The 13,454-nt window shown below is 38.6% G+C and overlaps 1 protein-coding gene across 1 annotated transcript in view; it reads left to right on the top strand.

The window, feature by feature from the left end:
* si:ch211-196i2.1 (collagen alpha-1(I) chain) overlaps nt 1-13,454 on the top strand; it is a 103,036-nt gene that overhangs the window by 72,641 nt on the left and 16,941 nt on the right. Inside the window, exons 31-46 of the mRNA XM_035668265.1 lie at nt 1,252-1,296; nt 2,341-2,394; nt 2,730-2,783; nt 2,910-2,963; nt 4,632-4,685; nt 5,249-5,302; nt 7,708-7,752; nt 8,566-8,610; nt 9,527-9,634; nt 9,807-9,860; nt 9,972-10,025; nt 11,060-11,113; nt 11,373-11,480; nt 12,327-12,380; nt 12,704-12,811; nt 13,247-13,300. Of these exons, the coding sequence (XP_035524158.1) occupies nt 1,252-1,296; nt 2,341-2,394; nt 2,730-2,783; nt 2,910-2,963; nt 4,632-4,685; nt 5,249-5,302; nt 7,708-7,752; nt 8,566-8,610; nt 9,527-9,634; nt 9,807-9,860; nt 9,972-10,025; nt 11,060-11,113; nt 11,373-11,480; nt 12,327-12,380; nt 12,704-12,811; nt 13,247-13,300 (999 nt within the window). The remainder of the gene's footprint in view (nt 1-1,251; nt 1,297-2,340; nt 2,395-2,729; nt 2,784-2,909; nt 2,964-4,631; nt 4,686-5,248; nt 5,303-7,707; nt 7,753-8,565; nt 8,611-9,526; nt 9,635-9,806; nt 9,861-9,971; nt 10,026-11,059; nt 11,114-11,372; nt 11,481-12,326; nt 12,381-12,703; nt 12,812-13,246; nt 13,301-13,454) is intronic.

Genomic DNA, 13,454 nt, shown 5'->3' on the forward strand with positions numbered 1-13,454 from the left:
TTGTTGGTTCAGACAGCAGGAGGCAGTCTTTGTACGGTACAGGAGTACTGTGAGGAGCTGTGAGTTCATGCTAGGTCTTTCTTATTCTATTGAAAGACAGCACTTAACTTGACAGAGATTTATTCTAATAGAGGGATGCATTACAAAAAGTTAACATCTTCATATCAGCAATTAGTTAAATAACTGATTTGCCGATTGACAGTAATTTCAATAATCAGTGGATAATTTAATTCATTTACGAGGAAAAATGCTAAACATTCTCTGGTTCTAGCTTCTCAAATGTGAGGACATGTGCTACTTTTCTTTGTTTGAAATCATTTTGTTTTGTTCGTTAGACAAAACAAGCACTCTGAAGATGTCTCCTTGGCCTCTGGGAACTTGTAATGGGCAATTTTCTGTCATTAATCATTTAATTATAAAAATAATCAACAGATTACTCAAGAATGAAGATGATCATTATTTGCAGCCCTAAACTTGGGTGACTCCATTTTAAAATGTCTCCACTGCAGTTTCACTTGTGTCAAGACATTGTCTTGATTTTAAATAAATGTACAGAAACAAATTAAAAAAAACTTTGAAATTGATTAAAGAAGTTATTTGACACTTTGGGTAATATGCTTTATTTTTTATAAGATTGATGCCACTCTTTTATCTGTGCAGTAAATATGGAAGTACAGCCAGGGGACAGTTAGCTTAGCTTAGCCCTAAACCGGGGGGAAACAGCTAGCTGGTTATGTCCAGAGGTAACAAAATATGCCTGAATGCTGCAAAGTGGATGTGAGAAAAGGGCAGCGGAGCATTAACATAATACTACTGGCCAGATTAACAGTAAGATAACCACAACTGGAAATAATTATTTACAGTATATTTACTATTTACCATGACCACATTCTTTTCCCAACCATAATCAAGTGATTTTTGTTATATAACATAACTAAAATGTTAAACATGTACAAACGTTGTTCACATGAGAGATAGTAAGCAATACGAATCATCTTGTGGCTGTAGCTTCATATTTAATGAGCAGATATAACAGTGACATCACTCTTCTCATCTAACTGTCAACAAGAAGGCAAATTAACCAAAATGTTGAACTATAACTTTAAGATTAAATGACTTGATACAATTCAGATTAATGTTTTCAGTTCATAATTGAATTCATTAAAGTCATTATATTTACTATTTGCTCTCTAAATGAACTGCTCTGCTGTTGAGAAAAATCGCATTGTTGGTGTTTTCTTTGTGTTTCAGGGTCCCTCAGGTGCAGCTGGCAGTGCTGGCAGTAAAGGGCTGACGGTAAGACTGTTACCCTCACAGTGACCTCAGTGTTCTGCTCATGACATCATCCCTCCTGCTCGGCTGTAGCTGCAGGGTTCAGCAGAATAATAACACATTATTACAGTTTTACAAGACAGCTCCGTATTAAATATGAAGGCTTTTATTGAGTTGTGAGCAGGCAAACACGCCAAACTCTGCCAACACAAAAAAAGTTTTAACAGGACAGGACAGAACCTGCTACCAGCCAGTTAAAGATATCAGGTGTGCTCACTGAAAGCGTCTGGGGCTGATCAGAGTTCATGTAAGCACATGTGTGTATGTATCACACACATACCTACACATATTTTATGTAGTATAGACACACCCTTTGGCCAAAAGTATTTAGACACCTATTATTATTGTACCTATGTGTTGGTCATTCCAAAACCGTGGAACCGTGGATTCATCTGCTGCTCTAACAGGCTCCACTTTTCTGGGAAGGTTTTCCACAATATTTTGGAACCTAGCTGCAGGGATTTGTTCCAATTCAAAACTGGATTTAGTACTTAAGCTTAAACCTGCTGAGTAACAACTTGTATTATGACCAAATTAACATGTACAAACGCTGTTGACGTTAGTGGCATCACTCTTCTCATCCAACTCTCGGCAAGAAAGCTAATTAGCATATTAACTAAAATGTTGAACTATAAATTTAAGATTAAATGACTTGATAAGATGGACAATCATTAATTGCTCGAGTTAACAAAGACAAATGTAGCCTGTTAAAGAGTCTTGAATTGAACTTCACGAATCCCATCAAATGAAATGGCCAAGAGTCAATTAAATGGCAGATTAAGCAACTATCATGAAAATACTGAATCAACTAATTTAAGCCAATAATTTAACAGCTCAGTGCATATCATTTAATTGTTAGAAATAAATGACAGTTTGTTCCACATTTGCACTTTTATATTTGTGGTCAACTTTGCAACTCTCATAATGTGTTCTGTCATCCCGCTTTGTCCCTTTTCACTTTTTTTTAATTTCTGAGTAAATGTTTGATTACTTCTGCTACTTTTCCAGGGCTTTCAAGGAATTGCTGGAGAAAGAGGAGCAGATGGCCCTCCAGGTTCTCCGGTACGCTTTGTTATCCTTCTGTGGTTGTGTCATTTGGAAGACAGAAGCATACAGAGATGAGGCAGTCAGGCAGGATGTTTGTTTGAGATGAACAGATCCTCTGAAGCATGCAGCTCGAGAAAGAACAGCTGATTATATTTCTATTTTCTGTAAAATAAATGTTTAAGCCAACAGTGCTTTGTTTAGAGTTGAGAAACTAAGCTGAAAGCTAAAGCTACACTGTCAGTGTTGCCATGAAGTTCATGGTATCTGAATCATGGTATCTGGCCGAACAGATAAAAGGATAGTATCGATTGGTACTTTGGAGCTTGGATGACAGTGTTTTTATCTGACAGGGGCCTCTGGGGAAACCAGGACCCCCAGGTTCACCAGGACCCCCAGGAGACAAGGTGAGTGCACAGGCACATAGCAGTAATGACCTGCATTACATTAGCACACACAAATATCTGCTGTATGTGTATATTTTGTCATCATGTGCTGTGTAGATACGTGTGTTCTGTGGGTTTTTTTCTCAGGGTTTCACAGGGAAGCCAGGCATGGAGGGACCTCAGGGCCTAGTAGGCATGTATGTAAGTGATTTTTGAGCCCCTGTACTACACAGCATACACATAATGTATGCAGAAGACAGTATATAGTAGATGAACAATATACTGTATAATTGCACATTAATACACTGTTTCAACACAGATTCTTACCTGTTACCTGTACGTGTTAATCAGTTGATACTAGAGCTACAATGATTAGCTGATTTATCTATTAGTTGTCAACAATCAATCGCCATCTATTTTGATTATTTATTTTTTAAGAAAAAGCATCCAAATTCTGTGATTTCAGCTTTTTTTCATCCTCTACGACAGTAAACTGAATATCTTTGGGTTGTGGACAGAACAAGACATTTGAGGGCGTCACTTTGGGCTTTGGGAAACATTGATCAAAATTTTCTACATTTTATGGCCCGAACAACTAATTGATAAATCAAGAAACGTTAGTCACTTATGAAAATCATCATTAGTTGACACGAAACATTGATGGTCAGTATGTTAATGTTATTCATAAGGTTTTACCAAGAAACGGACGCAGCGTGTCAAGTGATGTCTCATAGGAGTGTAATGGCAGGTTTAGGCTCATCATTTTCATTTATTTTTATACCAATTTTCACAAAAAGGAAAACAATAATCTTTTAGGTAGGTAGATTGCATTTAATATTTTGATGATGGATTTTTATGTCCTCTCACATGTAACATTCCTGCTGAAAAGAGACACTGTTCACTGAGTTTACAGTAAATAATGTTAATCCATGTTGAAGCCCTGCCACAAAGAAGCCAGACTGTTCTAGGGGCAAAAGGGTCCTACCCAGTATTAGAAATACCTATTTCATTTTACAGTTTCAATTCTCTCCAAAGAAAAGAGGCATGGGTTTAGGATACTGCTGAGGAGATTTCAGATGAGTTATGGGCAAAGGAGTTAGATAGGATCAAAACATGTTCTATCAATGCTAGACTTCAGCTCATTCAGTTTAAAGTCATGCATCGCCTAGAATCTTTTCCTGTGTTTCTGCCAGCTGTGATAAGTGTAAGTAGGTGAAAGGACCCTGAGTCATCTTTTCTGATCTTGCCCCAACCTCAAGAGTTTCTGGGATGACATTTTTTATTTGAACAGTGACATACACAGCACGGGAACTAGTGCCTGATACTCTTTCTGTGATATTGGGTTTGCTTCAACTACTCTTTGACTCTTCCTCCACCATTTCAACAAGCCCTCATGTGTGGTATGGTCTTAACAAAAAAGGTTATCCTGAGAATGGAATGAGAATCTGTTTCCCTTCCTTGCTTTAGAAATGGCTAAATGACATGGTTTCTTGTCTATATCTTGGATATTTTTTTAAAGATCTGGGGCCTTTTATTGAACATATAAGGAGTGAGGGGTGAACCTGGGAACTAATTGTATGAGGCTGTACTATACTGTTTCACAAGTTTCTGGCCTTTGTCTTGGGCCTTCCTCGACCGCTCTTGGTCTAGGTTCCATTTACTTTATTTATGACTGTTGATCTAGTTGTGAATATTACATTCATAGTATATAATGACAGGTATGTATAATTCTGAAAAAGAAAGTAATAAACCCTACCAAGTTTATGAGTTGTGGCACAGATATGGATCCCCACATTTGCTGGATGTGCCTTTGTAGCATTGACTAATGATTAATGAAATTCTTCCCTCTGTTGTTCCTTCTGCCATTAGGGTATCCAGGGGAACGTGGGCATGCGTGGACCCTCTGGGTTCACAGGAGAAAGGGTAACGTCATCTTTCTTTCACCTATCTTGATCCTTGTTAAGGTGAGCTTTGTTGGTTGAAGAAAATACAGAACGGAGCATGAACTCAGTTCAGGATGTTACCCAGTAGAGTTCAGAGGGTGAAAAGCCATTTGTAGAAGGCAAAATGATCTGTAATCTCTTGAATAACAAGAAGAAAATAGATTTTACCCTTTGAGTATGTTTGATTGTTAAAAAATGTAAAAATACATAATAATGATAGAATTATTAAAAGTATTAAAAGTTTCCTAAAATGATCAGCTAAAAAAATCATCCAAATTAAACAGTTATTGCGTTATATATTGTGCAGTATTTGGATTCATTGTACAGTTTATCTGTTGTGCTGTACTGTTATTTTTATGCATTGAATATAAAATGAAATATCCATAAAATATGTCACTGAGTTCGGAGGGCGTCAGCTTACTCAGTGATAGAAAAAGGGTCCCTCAAGGAAAAGGTTAGGGAACCACTGTTTTAGATCTACTGTTAAATTCTGTTTGTAAGAAATGATGACAATAATAAACCCTTATTTTTCTTCTTCACCAGGGTGAGCCAGGTTTACGAGGTTTACCTGGCCCTGTTGGGAAGCCAGGACCTGCAGTAAGTGTCTGTGGTTTGTTTTTGTTTTTTATTTCCTATCTTTTGACCCCTGGGAACTGTTAGGGGTATATGAGAGTGCAGGGCTGAGTATTGTTCAGGGGATTTGATTAAGACAGAAGCTATGATGGGGTCACAGCAAGGAGGGTTTGGTAAATAAAAGTAAACCAGTGTGCAGCTGGTGTGCAGGGACTGCCTGTTTATGAAGGCGAACAGGTCGCAGTGATTGATTTTGTTGGGGGCACTGGTGGCAAAGCTAATGGCAGAGAGAGATGGCACGTCCGCCTGATAGAGGACAAATAAATTGCTCCTGTCACTGCCCTCCAGCCTGTCCCCAGCAATCCAGAGTGCCAGGTGGCATCCTCAGTGAGGCGTTCTCTCCACATGTTACAGCCCTGTTGCACTGTGGACTTTGTGGCAGTAGAGTAGAAAAACTAGAACTGACTGACTTTGACAAAGTTTTGCCATCTCTACAGCTTACCAGCAAGCAGTGATTTCCTCTAGCTCAATATTGGGCTAAATGTAGCTGAATATTTTTATATATATTTCTGCTTACATATGATCATTGTTTCAGCAGTATTTCATTAAGTTTATTTTACTATGTAGCAGATGTTGAAAATATTGTGTTATAATTAAAAAGGCTGTCATATGTGTTTGATTTTTGTTCATTTTTAATAGTTAGATCAGGGACTTTTTCAGATTGATTTGGCCAAAATGTCAACATAGTTTACAGGAAATAAAAAATGACACAATAGAAAACACAAACACATGTTTCTACAGCAGTCCAGAAGCAACAAACCAAACACTTGCTCTCGCAACCCTGTAGTTTCTCATTCGCGCTTGGAAGCGGAGGGTGAAGCAAGGAAGTTGCGATCTGCAGTTACACAGCTAGATGGCGCTAAATACTGCACCCTGGACCTTTAAATAAATACTAACCATTTGACACAGGGGCAGGCTTTAGGGCATGCAATTTCTTTAATGGTATGGAAAAGCCTGGTTTTTATTATGGCATCATTTTGGTGCCATTCTTGAACAATAAATGAATATTGTGACGGGTGATGGTTCGAAGTCAATAACGTAATTATTATGACCAGTCTAGAGCTGTGAAGGAGACTTTTGAATACAAGAAGTGCAACAGGCCACTAACACAGACCACATGCAGTTAAAAGTCCTTCAACACACTCTTGTATACACCTGAGCATAGCAATCCACATACAACACCTCTATGCAATGACACACCTTTCTTTGGGTTGTTTTCTCAATAATTAGACTAGGTCTTTCCCTGCCCTGCATTGGTGGCTTTTCCCCTGCTTTGGTGAAGTTGTACATGAAGCTGAAAGGTCAAACTTTCTTCTTGTCAAAGTTTCTGCACCCTATAAATCAATCCCCCCCTTTTGGTTGGTTAGGTTTGGGAATAAGAAAGTCCCTCTTGCATGGAAAGAGTTACTTTCAGTAATGGAAGTGGGACTCTTCTGAAGTTCACTCCTTGTCCAAAGTCCTCCCTGCAGTGTCATTGGACACACCTTTTGCTCACTCACATGGCTGCCCACTGCTGTGGTAAAATCCATCAATCTGTCATAGAGTAAAGTTATACATTGCTGAGAAGGTGGATTCGTCAGCTCTTGGCTTGAACACTTAAATATGGTGGTAAACTGACTGCTTTTGTGTGCACATCACTGAATGCACTGAAAGTCACACTCATCATGGTAGAAAATAATCCCGTCAACATAAGGAACAAATGGACATGGAGGTTCTATATTTTGCTGAGAAAGGTTTTCAAAATAGCATGTCCATAATTTATTGTTAGAGGGAATAAAATAACGTGTAATGAGAACTCATTACAATACAGTCCTCACCATCCTTAAGATGCAGTGATACAGTAGCTATTCAGGGTTTAAAGTGTATTTTAAAAAACATTCCTTTTGTTCAATGTCCAGGTAAGGTGTAGGAGGAAGATAATGGCAAATGCAGTCATTAAAGATAATCTAAAAATATCTAAAGAACTCAGTGACGTTGGCAGATGACTATCGTGACTTTATGAGAGAAAGATATTCATTCATGAAAACTCACAGACTGTTTAATTCCATCCACCATACATCTTTCACCAAGCAACCAACAATGATACTGAAGAAAAGACATTTTACAGTTAGTTAGTTGGAGGTTTATGTTCAGCACCTTAAAGCTTTGGAGAATGATATACTGGCTGTGTTATGACAGCTAATATTTCACCAAAGCGATAAAAGTTTCACACTACACATAGGTACAAGATAAGGATGTGAAAATGTTCAGAGAGACAAGGGTACAAATGATATAATAAATATTTCTTCTTTCATCACACACTGCTCAGACAGAAGTGTGAGTTGTGGGTGTGATTAACATGTTCTTACATGTCTGTTTTTCTTTTCCAGGGTCTTCCGGGTCCCCCTGGAGAGAAAGGACCCCGGGGACCTCAGGTGAGAGAAACTTTAGTAGGAGAGGTTGTTCCCTAAATCAAAGAAAACTAAATATTTGGTTTTTCACACACGCTGTTGATGGATGCAAACAGTAATGCCAGTGGTTTTTGATCATTAAATTATGACTCAGAATTACACACTATTACTATTATTGTACCTGAGGAAATTTAGTTTGGAAAACCAGCACAAAAAAACATAATGTACAATATTATCTTATAATATCATATATCATATCATACACACAAATGAATTATCTCCTCTTCTTTCTAATAATCTCAAACAACAAAACAGGTTTACAGTTTTAGATCTATTCATTGTGGAAAAATTAGAGAATTCAAAGTAATGTCATGCACATGAAAACTAGCAGAATTTCCAGATCTTACTGTAAATTAGCTCTTTGGATAACAGCAACATTTTAATCTTGAGTTTTTTATGCTAGGTTTAGCATTAGTTTACACTGTAGCTTCTTAATGGGCAATCTAAAGCAATTTGTAGAGCTTTAACTGTGATGCAAGGGGGAAGGTGAAGGCCTGGGGCCATGGAAGCTGCTCACAAAAGCTTGGTGGGTATTTACTTACTTATTTTTTGGGACTGTTGGGCATGACAGAAATGTTGTCATTTACAGTCCCTCAGGGCTCAGATTAAAACAGACACAGTTAAAAGCTGTACACGGTGTTCATCCTTTAAAATAGTGTATATACAATGATCAGATCTAGTCTGAAGAAACTAATACATTCACTGGGAGACCTTCAGAATCACCAATATTTTTTTCTTAATTAACCAGTAAAGTACAACTGTTGTTGTTTCTCACAGGGTCGACCTGGAGATGAAGGACCCAAAGGGATACAGGGCCCACCAGTAAGTTGTAGTCCACAGTGAAGTCGAGCAGTTTGCAGTTTATAGGACTGTATTTTCACAACGACACATCATTGTTACAGGGTTATGTGTTTGCATTTAAGTGGAATTTCAATTGGACACGCACAGTTATTTCTTGTCTTTTTGTCTTGGTTTGATAATATGACTCATCATGAAGAATAATAATGAGCACAGCAAAGTTCATGTTGGGTGTCAAACATCATAAAGTTTTGTACTTGACTGCCCACACAAAGAAGCCAGTCAATGCGTCTATTGTGTTCTAAACAAAAAAAACCCTAATAAATCTGTATATTCCTTCAACCAGTCCGACATATTTTGTATGCTTGAGGCTCCTTTTTATCAGGATGATGAAAGACAAAGATAAAGAAAACCTCAATACAGTATCAATACACTATGGTAATGGGAGAATTCACTCAATCGTGAAATAGTCAAAGCCCAGTGCTTCTTAATATAATGAAAAAAGGTTATGTAATTGATTGGTTATCAATGATGTCCCTATAACACCTACTGAGAATGTATTCCTCACAGTCCAGGAACCAATCATCACAAAATTACAGAAATGTCAGCTGCCAATCTCTGGTTGTACATGTTGATGTGGACCACTGATCACAAACACAAATTGACCAGTGTGTGTGTATCTGTGTGTTGCATGTGTGCTGACATGATCTCCAATCCATCTGTCAATCTTTTCATAAAATGAAAATTGACTGATTTGACTGAAAATGAGTCCCAGTTGACTGAATGTGAAATGTATGTAGCAGAGACACTGAAGGCACAACAGAAGAGAAAACAGAAATGATCGCAGATCTACTCAGGAGAGTCCACAATGTCTTTGAAACTCACCCAGAACATTACGATTAGATCAGATTTTTTTGACATAGATTAATCTCTATTCTAGGGCCCTCCAGGTCTTCCAGGTGTTGATGGGAAAGCTGGAAAACCTGGACCCAGGGGAAGCCAAGGGGCCCCAGGACCCCATGGGCCACATGGACCAGCAGGAATCCCAGTGAGTGGGTACCTACCATCAACTGATGCTTTTACTTTTATATTTCAGACTTCTCATAGTCTGGAAAGATGAGATGTAAATATCATTTAAATACAAGTGTCTGAACATCTGGTTGACTATTCTTCACAACATATTAAGGAAGCACATAAAAATGTTTGTTGGATGTCCTCAGGGGCCACTGGGTGTGGATGGATTATTAGGAGCAGCAGGGGAAAGAGGACACAAGGTAAACTACAGCGCATATACAAATCATGTAAAGTCAGTGTTTTATTATGAGAGTTTTGTCTGTGTAACCTTCCTTTATGTCCAGTTACTGAACTGATTCTGTGACCTCCAGGGTTTACCTGGCTTACCTGGTGATGCTGGCCCCACAGGACAAGATGGACAACAGGTTAGTTTAGTTTTCTAGTGAAGCAAAGAAAGCAGTATTTTCATATATCCAATATCGAAATGATCTACTTTATTTTTCTATCACCCCGTTTATTATAAACATAGTGAAATAATAGTAAACTCATATATACTGATAAATTCTAATCACCTTTATTACACCCAAAACTAAGAGCAAATATATGTCTATAAAACAACCATGTTGGAGACAAAGTGGGGGATATCTATGTAGACCATTCCCATGTATTTTGGTTATGGTTATTGGCAAAATTTGGGGAGATGATATTCATAGGTCATGTATAGTATTATACTTTGGTAATATGACAGGATATAATGTGTTAAAGGTCCAGTGTATAACATTTAGGAGGATCTATTGACAGAAATGGAATATGATATTCATAGGTATGTTTGCTGTGTATAATGACCTGAAAATAAGAATTGTTATGTTTTCGTTACCTTAGAAGGAGACGTCTTTATCTTCTTTAGCGGGTCCTCTTCTACAGAAGCTGCCATGTTGAACCACCTTACGAACAAATAGTGCAAAGAACTGCCAACAAAAAGACGGATGGCTGAAAATTGTGACTAAAAATATAGAACTGTTAACTCACAGAATAAGAGCTCAAGAGGAGCGATGTCAAGGGAAATGGGAGAAATGGACAATTATTACATGACGACAACACGAAAATGAACCACTGAATATGCCACCGGATGTTTCATGTATATTTTCTTTCCCTTTGTATTTATATTTTTAGCCTGAAGTTTGAACAATGCCCTTTTTGAGGATTGTACCATCAGCCATGACTGTGATCAGTAGCATGTTTAAGTCCTTTCTGAATTTTACAGAGGATTATTAAGGCAAAGCTCAGTCTGATACTCCTCTTACATTTAGAAAAAAACATGGTTGAAAGTTGAAAAGATTGGCTGAAACAGAAGAGAGAGTAAATAGGATGAGGGCAAATTCTCGTATTACCTTTACACCGTTACAAAAGGAACTGTGTACAAAGGCAGCAGAGGACTCATGTTCTTTTGACTCATCAGGGACTCCCTGGCCAAACAGGAACTGAAGGTCCACCTGGACGGAAAGGAGACCAGGTCAGTGATCACAGCAGCATCACACAGCGTCTTTACATCACTGTTTGTTCAGACAAAAAGCAACTTAAGAAATCACTTCAAATGTTTGTTTCGAACAACATGGGGCCAAGTTAACTTTGTTTAATGTTGTGGAGGCAGTCAGCCTCAGGTGTGAGGAAATAAAACATTCTGACAGCCAGCCGTGTACTAGCATTAAAAAGGCCTGCGGTCAGTAGCTGTATCTGATTTCCTGTCTTTTTATGTTGCCAATGTTTGACAGGGAGACATAGGGCCTTGTGGGAAACTCGGTCCTCCAGGGATTCCAGGAGAGAGAGGACTTGAGGGCCCAAAAGGCTTACAGGGAGCACCCGGACCAGTGGGTAAAGAGGTGGGTGTAAAGATGATCTCTACTTTAAATGACTGCAGATGTTCTCACACGTGTCCAACCGCTGTCTCATAAATGACAGAGCAGCTCCACAGGAGGTTATTTCCCAGTTCAGTGAAGAATTGAAGGACTTCATCACATCAGCATTACCTTCGTCCTGTTTACTTTATATCATCACACAAACAGTGTTACGCTTAACAGCTGTGCTTGTTGTATTTGTTGTTAGTATTGCAGATTATTGTCAGCCTGTAAGTAATGCAGGTGCTCCTTGAAATACATATGAAAATGGTTTGAAAAGCATTAAACCACCACCACTGTTATATAAACCGTGAAATGATATTTTACTGATGATGAAATTCCTGTGAGGGTTTCCAAATGCTGATTGTTTAACAACAAGATGAGCAGTGAGCTGGCGTGGCCTGTAAACTATGTGATACCTTCAACAGGCGTATAAGGCTTCACTCAGCTTCATGAAATGCGTGTTCCACAACCTGAAAATGTCCCTTCCACCTTGAAAACATCGGAAATCGAAACACTTATGAAGTCCAGCAGAGTGCTAATAAAGTGTGTAATTGCTTTTTAAAGTACTTATTGGCATTAAACACAATTTTTTAAACACAATTTTCCAGTTTGTCATTAAATGTATAAAGCCGTCTTGATGATGTGGTTGTAGTTTCTCATCCGTGCAGGCTTCAGGGTTAAATATTTTATTTAAAAAACAAGCAAAACAAAACAATAAGTAATATACCAACAAGAGCCAAAAAAGGAATTATATTTCCCAAACTCTCAAACTATTACTATAGCAGACAGTTTAACAACTCCAGACTCACGTTCATTCCTCCTCTGCAGGGTGATGTCGGGCATCCTGGTGAAACTGGAGATCCTGGAGCCAAAGGGGACAAGGTCAGTATAATACTTTACTTTAGTTTGTTGAAATTGGTGAATGGACAAGCTCTGTGATTAGGAGGATGACTGACCCTTACTAAGTCTAACATAGCTAAATTAAGATGTGACTATTTGTACGTCGCTTTCACTTTTAACCATCTTCAAAATGTGTTTGTCTTTTCCACGTAGACGAGCCTAGCATGTAGCGTATCTCAGTACAGGAAAGGAGAAAGCTCAGCTGTTATTGGAGCAAAAAAAGGGGCGGGACTTTGTGTATGGGATTGTGTTTGCGACCTGAGTGATGGTCGCAGTTTCTGATCAGACTGTGGTTTTGTCAACAGGGAGAGGTAGGACCTCTAGGTTTGTCTGGTCGAGAAGGCCCTTGGGGAGACCTCGGAGAAAACGGCAGAAGGGGCCCAAAGGGGGAGAAGGGACACATTGGACTAATGGTGAGCACAGTTTTACTCCTCAACGGTTTTGTGACAATGGTGGGTTTTGGTATTTTTGTTACATTTTAATGGCACAGAATACTCCCAACATCAAACATGTACCACACTGTCGGACTGACATGTTCCTTCATTACAATGCACACACACTGTAGTTTATTTTGACTCAATCCCACATACACCATCCTGCTGCTGTAAATACTAACCAGAGCATAGCAGAGCAGAGACTATTGATCTTCCACTGAAAATAATAAACAAATCTGCTATTTCTTCCTGTTTGTGTAACGAGTAGTGACTATTACATTAACTTTGAGGCACAAAATCTCAAAAGATCCTTGTAATAAAAGAATCACTGAGATCAGAATGAACATAGTGATCAGCTCCATTAGTCAGCAGCATAAACTGTTCCTGATGCCATGTTCATCTTCATCTTCACAGGGTGAACCGGGGCTGATGGGTGAAGTGGGACCTGCAGGTCTGGCGGGGTTACAGGTCAGTTTGTTGCTATGATGTGTTGATGCTGTCAATGACATGCTGCTCTCAGCTGCCTTTGAATTAACCTTTATTTGAGCTGTTCACAGCTGGGATTGACATTTATTGATCCACCTGACAGATACGTTGTTCTTTTATCAATTTATTCTGTCTC

The sequence above is a fragment of the Morone saxatilis genome, unplaced genomic scaffold (genome assembly GCF_004916995.1).
Source record: "Morone saxatilis isolate NCDOM2014 unplaced genomic scaffold, NCSU_SB_2.0 Contig21, whole genome shotgun sequence".
In the NCBI taxonomy this organism is placed as follows: domain Eukaryota; kingdom Metazoa; phylum Chordata; class Actinopteri; family Moronidae; genus Morone; species Morone saxatilis.